This window comes from Mus caroli, chromosome 11 (genome assembly GCF_900094665.2).
Source record: "Mus caroli chromosome 11, CAROLI_EIJ_v1.1, whole genome shotgun sequence".
Taxonomy (NCBI): Eukaryota; Metazoa; Chordata; class Mammalia; order Rodentia; family Muridae; genus Mus; species Mus caroli.
This window is the reverse complement of record NC_034580.1, coordinates 78,626,077-78,644,402: the sequence shown is the minus strand read 5'-3', so window position 1 is coordinate 78,644,402 and position 18,326 is coordinate 78,626,077. Positions and strand designations below refer to the sequence as shown.

Genomic DNA, 18,326 nt, shown 5'->3' with positions numbered 1-18,326 from the left:
AGTACTTGGCATGGAGCTCCAGTGTGTGGTCATCTCTCTCAGGATGAACAGCACTGTGGGAAAGCATTTCCATTTATTCTAGGTGGGGCCAAGAGTTGAGATGTGGATTTGAGAAGGACCAGAGCAAATGCTGGAACAAGATTAGGACTGGGAAGGTCAGGGGCCCTCTCTCAGAGGACTACTTTGGGGCTGGGTGGGAATCAGATATGACTGGACCCAAGGGATTCCAGAGGAGCCACTGACACCCTCTTAGCTTGATTAAATCATCCAGGACACTCTTTCCTACTGCGTTCAAAAAACTTTCATCCTCATCTTGCCTGAGGATACTGTTCTTCCCTCAGGACATAGGTCCATTTCAGCTTGAGGGGGACTAGAAATAAGAAACCTAGCAAGGCTCTCCCCTACAGATTATGAAACCTCATACTAGCCTTCAGTGGTATGTCATGTAAAGCATTGCTATAAAGTAGTACTTTATAAAATGGTACATTTGCCCGAAGTTAACTCATTTTGCTTTGCTGAGAGCTGATTTGGGCCTGTTCATTCTCCTCTGTCACTAGAAATAACCTTGCTGGGAAAGTTCAAAGGGTTTGGTCCTTTGATCTGTCTAGCCTTGAGCCTCTTCTGGCTGTGGTTCAGCTAAGGATACCTAGTGGCTGAGATGCAGGTTCACAAATTCAGGTTCTGGGAGGGCAATTGTGTGTGCCCCTCTGTAACACCTGGAGCCAGGGCCTGGAATGAGACAAGGGCCAGGCCCATCCCTGTCCTATCAGAACTGAGGGCCCTCACAGGGATATCAGAGGCTGGCTGTGTGTAGGTTGTGAGTGGAAGGACAGCCAGCTGATACTGAGCCTTCACCCTCCCATATGCTATACCGCTATACCTACTAACAGTGGGGGATGGGAGTCACACTTTCTTAATTCAGGTGTTGGGGTTCTGCCTGGAGGATCTGATCCTAGAGATGGCAGTCTTGTTCCCAAACAATGCTCACAGAAACAACAGCTCTCCAGAGCTACTTCTCCAACTAAGAATCTAGGTCTCCCCGCCCCCTCCCCAACCCCCAATTGAGGCTTTCCCTTGCTGGCAGCATCAAGAACAGCAGAGCAAAAGCTAAATGAGAACTGAGAAGGCAAGTTCAAAGCCAACTTGAAACTTTTCAAGAAACATCCTTGCTGCTAATACCATGTCTGGGGGCTGGCTGGGATTCTAGGATTAGTGTTCAGAAGAGAGAAATGGGTAACAACGGGGGAGGTGTGATCTTTCCCAAGTGCCATACCAGCTATTAAAATAAACAGGCTCTTGCTTCTTAAAGCTGAGGGTGGCAGGGAAAAATCTGGGTCCAAGCAAGACCGGAAGTACTAAGGCATGCAGCGGGAGGAAGGCCCAGACTAGAGAGTGCTGAAAAACAACATACCCATTCTAGGGTTAGAAAACAATGTAATCTCAGGTTTAAGTCTGGGGGGCGTGTGAGGGGTCAGCTGCTCAGAGCATATGGCTACCTCAGGACTTAGCAAAGGTCGATGTAGTGAGTAGGAGGGAGAACCTTTTATGGAGTGAAGAGGAAACTGGCATTGTAGTTGGATGTGGTGCCTCATCTCCCCTGAAAAGCAGGGGCTGCTGAATTCAGATGGGCAGGGGAACAAGACAAGCAAGTGTCGTGGCACTGAGTGCTTTACCATTCTACCGTAACAACGCACAGCATTACTCTGGATGAGTGCAGATGAACAGGCACAAACCTCTCCTTGCCAGTGAGGCCTAACTGCTCAATATTAACCTCGGGGGACCCAGGAATGCCATGGTGTGTGTGTGTTGTATAGGTCAGAGGGCACCTTTTGGGAGTTGGTTCTCTCCTCCCATTATCAGCATACATTTGGGTTCTGAAGATGTAAATCAGATATCTAGGTGCCTTTACCACTGAGCCATCTCTCCCTCCCTGTGACTCACTCATTAAACATGACAGAGTCCTTTTTGAAAGCTCTCCATGTGACTTGTGCACCTGAGCTGGCTCCATGTTTGACCGTCTCACAGACAGACTTCAAGAATGCTCTTCAGGTGCCTGACTCCTTTCTTTTCCAAGGTTTCCACTACAGCTTGGAATCCCAGCAGAGAGCCGAGAGTTGCCTAGGGCAGTTCATTCAGAGTCTAGACACCAGAAGCATCAACTACAGCCCAAGTGCTGTAGACCCCAAACTCTTCTCTATACTTGAGATGTGCAAGGACTTGCCCAAGGGCTTGATGTTCCTCTATGCTCTTCCCCTAGGTGCAGGCTGTGGGAGACACCAATCCTGTTATTGAGCAAACCACACAGGTGCCCCAAGCAATACAAGTAGTTATAGACTCCTTGGGATGCTTGCTTTAAGGCAGTGGCTATCCTGTTTGCTTGGGAACATGCAGGCCCTGGGTTCAAAAGGCTTTTGCACAGGTACTGAGTAGCAGCTTAGCTATGCTCTGTCCTTGGTTGTGCTGGCAGATACTGACAACCCCAGGGGACCTGAAGGGCACTGCCATTCTACCTAGTGTCCTGGGAACTGCCCAGAGTGACTCTCCCCATGCATACCTTCCTGAAGTTATGGGACTTGAGACCTGAACAACAGGTGGCTTCCTGATATAAATACTTTTTTCTGAATTCTAATTTCAACTGGCTGAACCCCTTGGGAGGGCTAGGGCCATTTACAAAAAAAAAAAAAAAAAAAAAGAATAAGAATGGTTACTAAGGTCCTTTCTCTAGTCAGCTATGTATTGTCCTGGGAACAAAGTCCATACCACAAACTTTATTTTGTGTAAATGAGTTTATTGATGAGTACACAAGGTAAAGGCTCCCCAAACCCCACCCTCCCCAACAACAGATCCCAGCAAGAACAGCAAAGTAAGCCTTCTTGGGACAGCATTGGCTCCAGCATCCCAAGCTTCACAATACGGACCAGGCTTGGCTGGGGACAAACACCTGGGGAATCTGACCAGAAAGAGCTCTGGTGTGTTTGCTTCCCTGCCCTCTGTACTTCAGCTTTCGACAGATGCATAAGGAGAGCGGGTACAGGTTAAACTGAGCCCAGTTCTCCCAATCTGGTCAAGCTCTGCATGAGCCTGACCGGAAGCTTCGGGGGCAGGCAACAGAGTCTCTTGAGGAGAGGTCCTTGCATCTTCCTAACTCTCCCCGGGGAGTCAGACAGCTGAGGCCAGCAGAGAACCACAGCTGTTCTCTGTCACTGGTGAGGCTGAGAGAGGCCTCAGTTTCTGGGATGGCCACATTCTGGCATAAACTTTCCTTTCTGCTTGCCCTGACACATCTTTTGGGAACTACAGTTTGCTTTGAGATGGGAACACTGCATTTGTAGTGGGAATCCCTTATCCTACTCATAACCAACTGACTCCAGGAATCAGCGTCGACAAGGAAACTTGGTCAACTTGTTTTTCCACCCAGCAAACCACCACCTATCTGCCTCCCACACAAGCCCACAGGGTTTCCTACACCCCCATGGTGACGGAGGGAGGGTGTATTTCTTTTTCACCGGCCAGCAGGCCTCTTAAGATTCTCAAGGATTAAGGGACTTGAGAGAAGCTTTGCAGCTGGGAGGAAACAGGATTACTCCAGACACACTCGTAAATGTTGCTGGTTTCTACTCTCATTTTTTCAGTCTCTCCTCGGGATCCAGTGGGTCAGGTCTGAGTCCTGCATGAGGTCGTTGGACCCCGGCATGCTTCTGGCCTGAGCAGAGGACTCTAAATGGACCCTGGATACCAGGTGCCAGGCTGTGCAACAAGTGCCACCTCTCAAGCAGAGTGAACAGCAGCCCTGAGCAGGGCCATGAGTACGGGGTTTCTGATGACTCACACCAATGTGTTCACATCCCCAGCCTTCGTGAGAGGGGCCTGCTGAAAGGATCTCCCTCTGCTCTGGAGCTCAAGGACCATGGATGAAGGGCAGCTCAGTGAGCTGACGGACAGTGAGAACTGGCGACATCTTTACACACATCTACACTCACTGGCCTGCTCCAGGAAAGCCTGGCAAATGTCAGCTCTGCTTTCACTCTTGTTACCTGGATGCATACTTATAATCGAGATGTCAACTGCCACCTGACCCCAGTGAATGGGTGGAGCACCAAACTCAGTATGGAGTGTGCAAAGAGTCACAGGCAGGCACAGGAAAGACAGAAGGCTTTGAGGAAAATAATAACGAGCCAGCCACATAGGGAAGCTGACGGAGGGAGCATCAGGGAGCCACTCTCAGCTCTGCTACTCAAGAGCCAAAAGGCCTAGGCAACACACTTTTTGCCTGTTACCTTTCTTTTTAGAAAAACAGGGTTGGATAAGTCATTAAAGTCTGTTTTAATTCTGAGACTCTGTTTTAACTTTGAATGAGCCCTGAAAAGCACAGGGAAGGAGGTGGAGGGGTGGGGTGGGGAGCGGGGAGGCAGCGCCCTGTTCTTACTCATGTCTACTCAGCCTCCCCAGGATTCCTGGGCTAGCACTGTGGGCAGGAGCACAGCTCTGCCATCTCTCAGCGCTGAGCCCACATGTCCAGTGTCCCTGCACTCGCAACCATCAATGAAGACCACCACTGCCATATATGGAATCCTCAAACCAGATAGCATGGGCATAAGGGAGCTCGAAGGCTTAGCCAAGGAAAGACCTGGACAGAGGGGCGGAATGACAATGCAAAAGGCCAGGAGCAGGGCTGCCTCCCGCCCCGCCCCGGCAGGGGCCAGGGCCATCAGTGGATCTCCACTAAGATTGTGTTTGATGAGGGTCAGTCGCCCTTTCTACTCAAGTGTTCTACCTCAACTTCTCATCTGTACAAAAATATAAAACAATAAGGTGCAGTTTATGTTTCAGTGACACTTTTCCTTGCTTTAATTAATTTGTCGCCTTTTTCTGCTTGTGAAATGAGCTTTTGATTACAAAATATCAAACTACACTCAAAAGAGGGTGTAGAAAAGGCTAGCCATTGGCACAGCATGGAGAAGCTCACAACTAAGGACAGAGAAGAGCAGCAGGTGGCAGAAGTGGGGAATGGTGGAAGGAGATGTCTCGGGAAGCTAACCTATCCAACAGGGTGAATGCTAATGTCAGCACAAGATGACTGGCCACTACCGGGGTGGGTACCGCAGGGTTTGGGTTCAGGCTCTACACAACAGTACAACGTCTTCCAGTTAAGAGTTCTTGGCTTGCACCGATTACAGGCTGACTGGACCCATTTATTAGTTTTTCAAAATGCTGTCGTAGACCTGATAGATGTACTGAGAGACTTCAGGGGCTCTACACTTCAGCGACAGCTGTGAAGAGGAGGAGAAAGGAAATTAGCATGGAGGCAGCATTGGCTCTAAAGGCATCTAAGCATTCACATCAAGACAGTTTCTGACATTCTGACACTCTATGACTGGAGCAGCCAAAGAGAGAGCTCACATTAATACAAACCATGCATTTCAGAACTCCAACTTGGTTGGTCCCAAGTTGTGCTGTATGTCTACCTACAGCTTGTGTGGCTTTCCGAACAAAGTATGATAATGACCCATGCTAAAAACAAAGCCTCTGACCCTAGGGGAACCAGTGCTTACACTAAACATCAACATAAAAAAGATTCTCACGGGAAAGGACAAAAAATAAGCCCAAATTTTAACTATATTAAGGTTAAACAAAATATCACTAGTAATAACAGTAAAGCATGCAAAATATATCTTATACGTAGAACATTGTATGTGTGTATGGCTGTCATTTCTCTTCTGTAAGTGGGAAAAGTAACAAAATTACCCTCCACAGTACATTGCTGTGACTGAGCCGCTATCTTATAAAAAACAAAACATGGAGCTGGGGAGGTAGTTCAGCAGGTAAAGTAGTTGGTGTATAAACATGAACACACAATTTGGATCCATAGTACCCATGTAAAAAAGCTGGGCATTTTTATGTGATAACCACTGATAATAGCATTGATATCAACCATTTAGCAACACTGCCCATCAAGACCTACCAAGAATGCAGCAACAACAGAAAGGCGTATGGGTAAATGGAAGGTGGATATAGCTTAAAAAGTGTTCCACAGGGACAAAAACTTCATTCTTTTTTCTTTTGGAGACAGGGTCTTACTATATTGCCCTGACTGCTCTGGAACTCTCTATGGAGATCTGCCTGCTTCTAGCTCCTGAGAGCTATAAAGGATTAGAGGTGTATGCCAGTACACCAGGGTCCAACCCTTTTTATTCTTTTATTTATACTTTAGTGTACTAAATTTACTCCTAGGACATTGATATTTTTGTTGCTTTTATTATTATTATTAAAAATTGGGTATAAGATTTACTAGTGGATGTGACTAGTGAGATGGAGCCTTCTAGAGGATGGGACTTGCCACTTACCCAGGGGACTACAAAGGGATGACATTGACCCTCAGCCATCTTGTCTTCAACTTTACCTAGAGACCTGCCAAGGAAGCCTCCTATATCTGTCTGGACCTGTCAGCCCCAGCATAGGAAAACAGTTTGCTGATGTGATGATATAAAAAGGGTGGAGCTTCACTTAATTTGAATATAAACATGACCTTTACAGAAACTTTTTATCATGTATTTGTAGGCATAAATAAACAAAAGCCACTAGGGCTTTAAAGTGCAGTTGCTCACATTCATTTGACCCTATGTGACCACTAAATGGAGTTTATTCCCCTTTGCCTTCTTCCTTCCTAGGTCTAAGATGTAGCTACTGGGGGGATGCTTTGGCAGAAAAGAGGCTTTGGGTAAGGTTTCTTTGGTGGCTTAAATGAAAGTGGCCCCTATAGGCTCACAGGCAGTGGCATGTTTGGAGGTGTAGCCTTGTTGCAGAAGGTATGACCTTGTTGGAGGAAGTGTGCCACAGGGAGTGGGCTTTGGGATTTCAGATACTTAAGCCAGGCCTGGTCTTTCTCTCTTTATAAGATTTGCTGTGGTCATGTGGCATGGTTCACAGTAACAGAAGACTAAGATACAAATGTGCACTAATACATATGAACATACATGCATAGACCACATGAACACATGTGAACAAAAAACTATGTGATGATTTATTTTCTATAACATTCTCAAAATGATGTAATTGTAGGAGAACCAATGAGTGCTTGCCAGGGCTAGGTTAAATTCTAGCACCTAGGAGGCAGAAGCAGCTCAATCTCTGAGTTTGAGGCCAGCCTGGACTATATAATGAATTCTAGGCCAGCTAGGGCTACATGGTGAAACCTTGTCTCAAAAACAAACAAACATACACCTGACTCCAGAAAACAACAACAACAAAAACAAAACAAAAAAGCTAAAGCAAACTATAAAGAAAACCGGGTCATTCTGTCCTACCCTAAGAGAGTATGTAATGTACAGTCTTTTTTTTTACTTTAATTTTTTTATTAGATATTTTTTCATTTACATTTCAAATGCTATCCTAAAGTCCCCTATATCCTCCTCCCGTACAGTCTTATTTATGTCTGTAGTTATAGTTGTTATTTTCTAGTCTTGAAAGTAAGATAGTAGCAATACGAAAAACTGGGTTAAAAGAAAAAGTCCCATTAAAAATCTTGTGAGTACTCTCAAAAAATGTATTTTATAAGTATTAGTTATATCTAAGAGAATGAACAGTCCATCTCAGACAATGTGCATTAGGACCCATTAATAACATCTGAACCTTAAACATCATTTGCCTATTAACACGCCCCCCCCCCAATCCCACATGATTTTGAACAAATCATTAATCATTTTCACACTTTTGATACTTGGGGTTGGACCTAGGGCAGGGCCCGGCTGACAGGCGCTCTGCCATCAAGTGATACTCCCCAGCCCGAGTTTTACTTTTTCCTTTGAGACTGAGTCTCTGAGTTGCCCAGTCTGGCCTTAAATTTTCCATCTTCTTGCCTGAGCATCCCACACAGGTGGGATCACAGGTCTGTGTCACTAGGGTCTAGTCTCATTAATCATTCTTTAAAAAAAAGAAAAAAAGAAATTATATTTATTTCATTTATTTGTGTGGGTATGTGTCACGGTACTTGTGCTAGTTAGAGGACAGCTGGAGGGAGCCAATTCTCTTCATCAGTTTATCAGGCTTGGTGGCAAGTAGCTTTGTCTACTGCGCCATCCCATTGGCCCCTCTCCAATCTTTTTAACCACAATTCCCTGGTCTACAACCTGGGACTAATATGCTTCCTTAACTTAGCAAAGATGGGACAATGTATATACTAATGAATGGTGAGTTTATAAGAAACATGCACAGGTGTCTAGAAAAGTAACTAAATGGAAGTATCTCACCAGACCTGGATTTCTTAGTGACACCCTCTCCTTTTAGGAAGAGTACAGAGGGTTTTCCTGTTCTGGGGAACTTAAGGTAAATGACAGAGTCGATTCTTACTCTCTGAAAAAGACAAGACATGAGTCTGGCTTGGTGGTACAAGCCTTCAATCCCAGAACTCATTTTAATTTCAGTACTTGGGAGGCTGAGGCAAATGGATTTTTGTTTGAACCTGCCTGGTTGAAAGAATTATTCTCGGATGGCCAGGGCTACATTTTGAGACCCTGTTTCAGAAACCTGAAACAGAAACAAAAAAGTAGCAGAGATAGAAGGGAGGGAAATCTCCCAGATGCTTCCTGGGAAAGCCCAAGTTGACTGGACTCAGCAGCAGGCATACACTTGGCATTCCAGCGTACAGCAGGGAGAAGACTAAGAATTTCTGTTTGGATGGTACTACTTCTTTGATGCATGACAGCATAAACAACAGCTGTCAACACTAGGGAATGGGGTCACAGAATAAACGGCTCTCTGAGTCTGATTTTTCACCTTCCTCAGAACCAGTCACTATTGAATCTTCTTCCCCTGCCTTCAAACAACCTAACACGAGAATAAGGTACTTCCCCATCTCATGTTGGAAGACCACATTTGACATCAGCACCAGAGCTCAGGGCCTCGGGGACCAGTCTTTACTGCCAAGCAAAACAGTGGTTTTTTTCCTGTGCAAAGCCATCCAATAACTTTTACTTCCGTTCAGGGAGATACTGGAGGAGGTTTCTCAATCTACAGGGGAAACCTATAGGGTGGAGACTTCTCTCCCTGTTAAGGAAACCATGGTTAAGAATGATTAATTAGTGACTTGTTCAAATCATGGCTTGGTGGTAGTAGTTGTGTATAGGTCTAGACATCCTTAAGGCCAAGAACTCTGAAAGTAAACAAGGTCCAGTGTAATCAGGTGGGAAATGTTTTTTGTTTTTGTCTTTTGGTTGGAGTGTGCTGGGCACTCTGCTCTATCCTTTCTATCACGTCCCCCTGAGACAGGTCTCTCACTGAACCTGGTGAGGCTGTCTGGTCAGCAAGCTCCAGTGATCCTCTTGCCTCCTCTAAGTGCAACGCTGGGCTTCCAGCATATGTGGTTATGCCTGCTTTGATGTGGGTGCTGAGGGTCTGAACCCAGGCCCTTCTGTTTGTACAGCAAGCATCCTTACCATCTCTTAGCCCCAGAAACACTTTCTTTTTTGAAGCAGGGTCTCAACTATGAAGTTCTGGCTAGCCTCCAATCCGCAGCTATCCACCTTTCTTTTCCTAGGACTACAGGTGTGACCATGATGCCAGCTAGAAACACTCCTCTTAACAGTTTACTCTAGTACCAAATGCATGCCAAGGAGGAGCCATCTCTGTGTGCCAGCGAAGCAATGTAACTGTCAGAGGCAGGTGGTCTACCCTGGTCTGTCCCCAGCACCATGCCTTGTAAGTCAGAAGACCACAGTGAGGAGGGAAGACATTTCATGATTGCAACACAGGACTCCCTTACTGAGTGCTTGTTTTTTGGTATCTTGGCCAGAAGTACTTCTCCAGGTCTCTGGAGTACACTAAAGAATTTTTAAATGTATGGGCTCTTACCTCTGGATTCTAACCCATCTTACACATTCTGGGAAAGGCCTTACCGTATAATTGGGGTTTCCTGGCTGGATCCGCAGCTCTGCCAAAATCCAAATGCCATTAGTGAGCTTCAGGGACTGGTACAGCATGTCCTGCCCTTCCACGTTCCTCTTGGCAATAGTGTAAACATTGTTGTTTTGCAACTTGCTGGAAACTGTGTCTAGAAATAGAGATCCGAGACTTAAGACTTTCAGTTAAAGTCTCCAATGCACACATTCATCTCTGCCCCTCTTGTGAACTTCACATCTCCTCGAGTTCCCAATCAATTCCAGCACATTCACATGTCCAGAGATGCTTCTGATACAGGCAGACAAAATGAAGGGCCTGCCCATCATGGTATCAGACAGAAAACAGGAAGGTGCACTAACACTGGAGTTTATGAGTTACCTAAGGAGGGTCTACAATAGATAGACAGGCCTCAGGTTTACTAAGAACAAACTAAGTTCTCGGGTTAATTACTTTTCCCACTGCAGTAACAAAGTTCCCTGGCCAAAGTGACATAAAAAACGAAGGGTCATTTTGGCTTACAGTCCTGGGGTACAGCCCATCATGGTGGAAATCATGGCAGCAGGAGTGAGGGGCAGCTGTTCAACACTGCATCCAGGTAGCACAAGACAATTCTAGTGTTAACTTGTTTTCCCTTGTTCCTTCAGGTCAGGACTCCACCCAAGGAAGGGAGCCACACAGGGACCCCCAGAGGCTAACCTCATTTAGATAATCACTCACAGGTGTGTCTAGAGGCTTGCCTTCTAGGTTCTAGACCCTGTGAAATTGACAATATTAAGCATCACAATGGTAGACAGGCACAAATACTCTGATGGGGACAAAGGTGGATTTGTGGGAGTCCCCATTCAGACTCCAGTTGATGCTCATTTCTGGAACACTGCTCCCCATCCAGGAAAGTTACACTGATGATCAGATGTGCACTCCCCAAGTCACTACCACTGCACTGTGAGCCACATGGGCCTCAGTTTCACAGCTTTAGAAAAGGACAGAGCTGCACAGGTCTTTTCAAGTCAGATTTATTAAACTAGATACTTAAATTTCTTTTTTAAAGCAGGCAAACAAATTTTTTAGATGCTAGAGGAAACCATGCTTTCAAACACACAAGGAAACAAATTATTTTAATGGAAGACACAGAGAGGCCTGAAGCTATGTGAAATGACTGTTGTGTGCTCAGATCCCAACTGCCATTCGGGTGATGCCTCTGCACTCCCGAGCTCAGGGCAACAACAAGCTGGTGCTCCAGTGACTACAGCATCAAGAGACACGATGCTCCAGAGTTAATTAAAGGTCATGTCTCTGTCTGAGATGCTGCAGTGTCAGAAACAAACTTTGAAGAGTAGAGATGATATGCCAGGTGTGTTAGTGTCTTTAATCCCAGTACTCAGGGGGCAGGGGCAGGGGCAGGGGCAGGGGCAGACAGAGGCAGGCAGATCTCTGAATTTGTGGCCAGCCTGATCTACAAAATGAGTTCCAGGACACCCAGGGCTACACAGAGAAACCCTGTCTTAAGGAGAAAAAAAAAAAGGCCTAGAGATGATGATAAACACAGCTTCTTTGTTAGCTCCTTATTAATTAGCTTCAGATGAGTACTCACATTACTCAGCCTAATCCAGAACTAAACTCTCACAAAAAAGTATATCCTGGTGTGGTCTCTAGGAAAGGAAGCATGTTGGCCTTCACCCCGTGGTAAGATCTCCGCACACGAAACCTCAGGGTTTTATCACTGGCTTTCTCACTTTCCCTGATGTATGTCATCAGCACCTATAAATATGTATTTGAATTTTGTGTTGATCTGGCGCTAGAGATGCTACTAAAGCCACAGGGTTAAGCATCTGTTTGAATGAAAGCTGCTATTATAGTCCACACCCAAACCAGGCAGCGCTGAGGATGCAGCACTATGGTCTCATTCATTAAGTATTTTTAATCACAGTTAGTTATTACTTAAATTTTTTTTTGCCTTTTCATTAATATCAAAGTAGTTACAACTTTGATAGAGAGATGGTTTAGCAGTGAAAAATACTTTTGCTCTGCCAGAGGATCTGGAGTCGACTCTCAGCTCACAACTGTCTAGGGCAGTGGTTCTCAATCTTTCTAATGCTGTGACCTTTTAATACAGTTCCTTGTGTTGTAGTGATGCCCCATCTATGAAATTTAAGAGATTCACCTGCCTCTGCCTCTGGAGTGCTGGGATTAAAGGCATGAGCCAGCATTAGCTGGCCATTTATTTTGTTGTTACTTCATAACTAATTTTGCTACCCTTATGAATCATAATATAAATATCTGATATGCAGGATACCTGATGTGTGATCCTTGTGAAAGGGAAATTCAACTTCCAAAGGGATTGCAACTCACAGGTTGAGAACTGCTGGCCTCTAAGGGCATAAGGCATGCATGTGGTGCACAGACTTATAGACAGGCAAGACACAATCCTCATAAAACAGAGAGAGGTGGTTTTATCCCACACCCAAAAAGTGCCTCTATACAACACTGCTGGAGGAAAGAGCCTCAATAAACTCTGCAACCATCTCGTGGGGGTCGGGGGCAGATAGTTCTTTGCTGTCAGTCATCTCTTGGAGGGGCAGACAGCTCTTGCTGTCACTCTGGTTCCTACAGTGAAGTGCTCTTGCAAGTTAATGGGTTGCTAAGCAACACTTCCAGCTGGAGTCTGGCTAAGGCTTTCTGAAAGGGCTGTCTTTAACACACAGGGAGCTGCTTTAAGTTGCAAAAGCTTTTCCTAACTTTCAAGGTGCTTGCCTATTTTCCAGAGCTGCAGAAATCATGCAGGGCAGGTGCCTTTGTTGAACAGTCTTCTTGTTGCAAAGGCACACATGTGTTTTATCCATATATCGAGGCCCAGATGTCTGCAGGCATAGGATTTCACCGTTTGTGTAACAGATGATAGGGAGGGAACAGGGCTGCTTGGGCTGAATGCATGTACTGGGATTTCTATCAGAAGGTTCAATGGAAGGAGGGTTTTTTTTTTGTTTGTTTTTTTGTTTTTTTTTTCAAGACAGGGTTCTCTGTGTAGCCCTGGCTGTCCTGGCACTCACTTTGTAGACCAGGCTGACCTTGAACTCAGAAATCCACCTGCCTTTGCCTCCAGAGTGCTGGGATTAAAGGCGTGCGCCACTACACCCGGCTGGAAGGAGGGTTTTATAGCAAAGTATGTTTTTTGTTTTTATTTATTTTTTTAAAGCCTATTATTACTTATCACCACATCTGACCTATTTTTTAAATGTAATTTTTGCAGTGTAACACACTGAACCCAGTGCCTTGAATATATCAAAGGCCTGAGCCTTATACATTTTATAGTGTTAGGTTTGAGCTTGACATTTTAAGGGCTGAAGAATATTTACTTTAAGTGTAGCAATCAGGGATGGCAAATCCTGGTGATGCATACCCACAACCTCCACCCAGGAGGCTGAGGCAGGAAAAGATCTAGTGAGAGTCAGATGTGAGGCAGCATCCAGCCACACTGGGACACATTTTTCTTAGTAAAACATCATTGTTCGTTTGTTTTACATCCTTGAGCTCCTGGCATACAGGACAGTCTCTCGAAGTTGAGAGATTCTGAGAATGTGTGATATCAGACGCTTCAGTGGCTACTCAGATGCTAGCTCAGGGGGGAAGATACTGAGACCTGTCCCAAGGGAGGATAATGGTCAAATATGATTGCACTTTGAGATGTGACTTCTTCTCATTCACTTTCTTCCTCCCACAAACCTGGCTCTGTGATCTGGGTATCTGAGTTCTTTTGGGACATTCATTAGCAAGTTCAAAATTGCTAATCTATAAAGTGCATTTCAGAAAAATACTGCTGACAATGACTGAAAAAAATCTTTCCGGGTAAAGAACGACAGTTAGTGCTAGTTAGGAATCTTCCATTTTTGAAGAGTAAGAAAGCATAGGAAAGCCACAATAAAACCGAAATCTAACTCATTCTTAGCGCCCATGTCTAAAGAAACAACTCTTTTCATTTACTACAGTGCCAAACAAGTACGGATCTGAACGAGGTGTCTGAGCTTTCTTATTTTATTAATTTAATTTAATTTGTGTGTGTGTCTTTCTTTTTCTTTTCTTTTCTTTTTTTTTTTTTTTTTTTTTTTTGTTTTTCAAGGCAGGGTTTCTCTGTGTAGCCCTGGCTGTCCTGGAACTCACTCTGTAGACCAGGCTGGTCTCCAACTCAGAAATCTGCCTGCCTCTGCCTCCCAAGTGCTGGGATTAAAGGCGTGTGCCACCACTGCCAGGCGTGTCTGAGCTTTCTGAGTAAACAAATAACAGGCTTGTAAAAGTGCTTGCCACAAGTACCTCACTTTAGATACAGATGGAAATGTATCTACCGCTTGTGCACTTAAGGTGGTAGATATGCTTCAAGATTCATAATAATCCCAAACGTAGCTAAAAGGTATGATATTAAAGAGGCCCAGGTGTGGTGGCAGACCTTTAATCCTAGCACTCAGGAGGCATAAGTTTCTGTGAGTTAGAGGCTAGCATGGTCTATAGGACAGCCAGGGCTACACAGTGAAACCCCGAATAAAAACAAAACAAAACACAACACAACAAAACACTACCACCACAAGACACCTTTAGAAGTGTCTGCTGCTGGGAAGCAGGATTCTTGTTGATGCCTTTCTAGTATTTATGACAAACAGCAGCACCATCAACACCCACACCATACACATCTTTATTATGGTAAGATTATTAAGACTTGCACAGTTCTTTTCCTTCTCTAGAAAGCTCAGAGAACAAACAGAAAAGCTCACTGCTATGTTGGTGAGTCCTTTAAGGCTGTGACTTCCTGAAGCCCAGAGTGTTCCTTCCATCTGTCAAATGTCTTTGCTAGCACAGAAGAGCTATTTTAAGTGTTGGTGCTATTGTGATTAGGGAAGATCAGCTGGAAAGGACGGTATTTTTAGCTCTCAGCGAGACACAGGGTGTTGAATCAGAAGGCACTAAACCTGCAAAGGCTCCTGTTAGCAGAGTCCTCAAGACTGGGAGGAGATGGAAAGGCCAAGGCACTCCAGACCTCAGGGTGGAGACAAGGAAGAGTTAGAAAGGATTAGTCAAAGAAAGTGGTCTTGCAAAATTAGCAGTGATTCAGCCTTGGTCATTGAGAGAAGACAAAGTGGCTGTTTCTTATGCTCCATGTCCCCGACTGCCATGATATGTGCCACCAGGAAGCCATGGCGGTTTTCAAACCTGAGTCAGCTGTAAAGACTCCATCAGAGGAGACGGCCTCCCTGGGAGGAAAACCACATGCTTTGGCGCAGTAAGAATTCCTTTCTTTCTAGTATTGTGGCAAACCAGACAAAGTCCTTGGTCAACCAAATTCCGTTTTTGTCCTTTTCACACAGGATCCCTGAAACCAAAACTGTTCCCCAATTACTCTGGCTATTTCCTACTCTCTGTAGGAAAGGAACAGCGGCATTCCACTGGGTGTTAACAGCAAGCACTGTGATCTACATGCCAGTAAGTTCATTCACCACTGAGTCAGACAGGTTTTCCTAATCTATAAATGGGATTTATAGAGTTTTCAGTGTGTGAATACACAGGCATACCATATGCCATTTTCTAACTTTAATCACTACAGGGAAACTTCCCCCTTTTATTAATTAACAGGTATTCTCAGGTATACACTGTTGGATCAACTGGCAGGGAGGGGATGGTGGTTAGCCCAGGGCAAGTCTCTGTTAAAATGGGGTACAAAGTTGAACAAAGTGTGTTCCCTCAAGGGGCACACACTGGATTTAGCTACCAGCACACAGACTCTATGGCAGAGGCTTCCCACTTCCAGAGCAATGGTCTGTTCTGTGGAAAGCTGTGCTCACCAAATACAGTTCACTGTTAACTGACCAGTGAACTTCAGAGGAAGGGACAGAGAGCACCACTGGCCATTTAAAATCCACAAGATGAGGACAATCATCAATAGTAACAGAATAATAGCTCATTAATAGTAACAGAAACTGTAAGAGTCTTTCCTCAAACCTCTTTTCCCAGGATGGAGGAGATGTGAGGTAACCCTCATCATAGGCAAGCTCTGTCTAAAGTATCTTTCCTCAAAGCATGACAGGCTGTCTTTTATGTCTGAGGCTTCAAGCAAGCATTTAGCCTCCTCAATGCTTCAGATGGAGGCCTGACTGGATCGGCACATTCCTAACTACAAAACGGTTTAGGAATTAATGTGGATTAAAAAGGTTAGTATTATATGAAAGCCAACAAAAGGGAGTAACAATAAAGGTTATCTATCAGCTAGGCTCTAATCAACCATGATATGTGCTTTATTTATAAACAGAATTCTAACGATAGCATTTCCTCCAATGCCAAATGCTGATAAAAGAGATGACACAATCTTTCAAGTCTTAGGAGGGTGACTATCCTCAGTTATCACTTCAATTACTTGATGCTGAGGATATTTAATATGATTGACAGTTACTTCTACTACTGAAGGACCAGTAGGTTACATAGGCTTATGGTTGTTTCATATTTTTCTACATTTTGTGATGCTGAGAGCAAACCAAGGCTTTTGTGCAAGTTAGGGACAGTTTATTTATTTGCTCATTTTATTTTTAATTTATTAGTTCTTGTAGCCTGTAAGTAATTTAGTGCCTTGCATCAAACTATCCCATTTCTTGTTTTTTGTTTTCCTTTGTATTGAGAGAGAAAAGGTCTCAATGTATAGTGCTTGCTAGCCGGGAACTTGCTATATAGATATAGCAAAGCTGGATTTGAACTCACAGAAATCTGCCTGCCTCTGACTCAAGTGCTGGAATTAAAGGCATGTACCACTGTGTGTGTGTATGTTTAAAAGAGATGGGCTCATATATATGCAAAACTGGCCTGGAATTTGTAATTCTCATGCCTCAGTGTCCTGAGTAGTTAGATTACAGGGGTGTGCCTTAGAGAGATTTGCAAAGTAATGCATTTAACATGTGACCCACCACAATCATGTTAAATGTGAAAAGAAGTAGGCACAGGAAAGAAACACTTTAAATATTTAATTTCACTTACTAAGATGAAAATTAATGCAGTTATTACTTACCAGCATTTAAATGACATTCCTTAATCTGAAACTGGAGTTCATTTTCATTGGGAATATCCTTCCACGTTGCAAGGAAGACCTGGCGCTCTATATGGGGAGGGGAGAAGGGTGATGTGTCAGTATTCTGTCTCCTGATGCCTTCTGCTAGTTTTCGTCTGACATGCTAGGAGTGGACTAGGAATGGAGCCAAGAGTTTGATGTGCAAAGGAGATACTTACTAGGCCTTTCTGGATCGAACTAGAATACACACTGGAAAAAGCATGCAGTTAAGAGTTTAGTTTTAACAACAATATGAACTAACCAGTACCCCGGAGCTCTTGACTCTATGGCCTAATAGGCCATCACTTGAAAGAGAGGCCCATTGGACTTGCAAACTTTATATGCCCCAGTACAGGGGAACACCAGGGCCAAAAAGGGGGAGTGGGTGGGTAGGGGAGTGGGGGGGTATGGGGGACTTTTGGTATAGCATTGGAAATGTAAATGAGGAAAATACGTAATAAAAAAATGGAAAAAAAAAAGAGTTTAGTTTTGGCTCTTTATATTCCTATGGGTGATTTTGGACACATCTTGTGACCTTTCTTTTTTCTTTTTCTTTTTCTTTTTTTCCCTTTGAGACAGGGTTTCTCTGTGTAGCCCTGGCTGTCCTGGAACTCACTCTATAGACCAGGCTGGCCTCAAACTCAAGAGATTTGCCTGCCTCTGCCTTGAGTGCTGGGAGTAAAGGCATCCTGGCTGGCTGGCGGCTTCTTAAGTAAGGAAAGGGAAAAGTCAATAGCTACCTTGGGGTAAGACAGGAGTCTAATGGTTACTACAAATTACTGACACTTATCTCAGTCTGAACTTAGTGTAGAATAAGTGCTAAATGTACACACCACCTCACTAATTCATTACACAAATGACTTCCACTTTGTAAATGTAGAAACTAAAACACATCGTCTAAGCATCTTGCCTATAACCACACAGATAATCATAGCAAAGCCGAATTAATGCTGTCCCTAACCCCCTCACCTTGTGTACAGGCGAGGTGGCTGCGTCAGTCAGGTAAGTAAGTGGTGCTGAGATTTGAGGTGGCAGAGTAAAAATAGTGACTGGCAAATGACCAATGATCAACTACTTATTGGGGCACTAGAATATACTAATCTCATTTTAAAATTTCAAAATGGTCTGTACTTCTAGGGCTATGCTGTGCCTGCCACTGAGATGATGGCCACAGGTATATTTAGCAGGACAGGAGGACACACTTACCCATTTTGCCATCTTCTACAAAAAGCACATTGAGTGGGATGAGGCAGCTGAAGTAGAAGACATCAATATTGTTTTTAACAGCCACCTGGCAGGAAAGCAAAGTGGAAAAATGTGGACATCAATGAGGAGCCAGGTAGGAGGAGAGGAGACA

The 18,326-nt window shown here is 44.4% G+C and overlaps 1 protein-coding gene across 5 annotated transcripts in view; it reads right to left on the bottom strand.

Moving 5' to 3' along the window:
• Positions 1 to 2,816: 2,816 nt before the first annotated feature.
• The window catches only part of Ap2b1 (adaptor related protein complex 2 subunit beta 1), a 107,495-nt gene continuing 91,985 nt past the window's right edge, over positions 2,817 to 18,326 (bottom strand). For 4 of the 5 annotated variants that reach the window (XM_021178158.2, XM_021178160.2, XM_021178157.2 and 1 more), the window contains exons 19-22: positions 18,176 to 18,260; positions 16,931 to 17,017; positions 9,891 to 10,045; positions 4,819 to 5,270 (exon numbers count right to left, since the gene is read on the bottom strand). In XM_021178158.2, coding sequence (XP_021033817.1) covers positions 5,196 to 5,270; positions 9,891 to 10,045; positions 16,931 to 17,017; positions 18,176 to 18,260 — 402 coding nt within the window. In that variant the 3' untranslated portion in view covers positions 4,819 to 5,195. Of the gene's footprint in view, positions 5,271 to 9,890; positions 10,046 to 16,930; positions 17,018 to 18,175; positions 18,261 to 18,326 lie in introns of all 5 variants that reach the window. The other variant, XM_021178162.2, reaches the window with a different exon arrangement.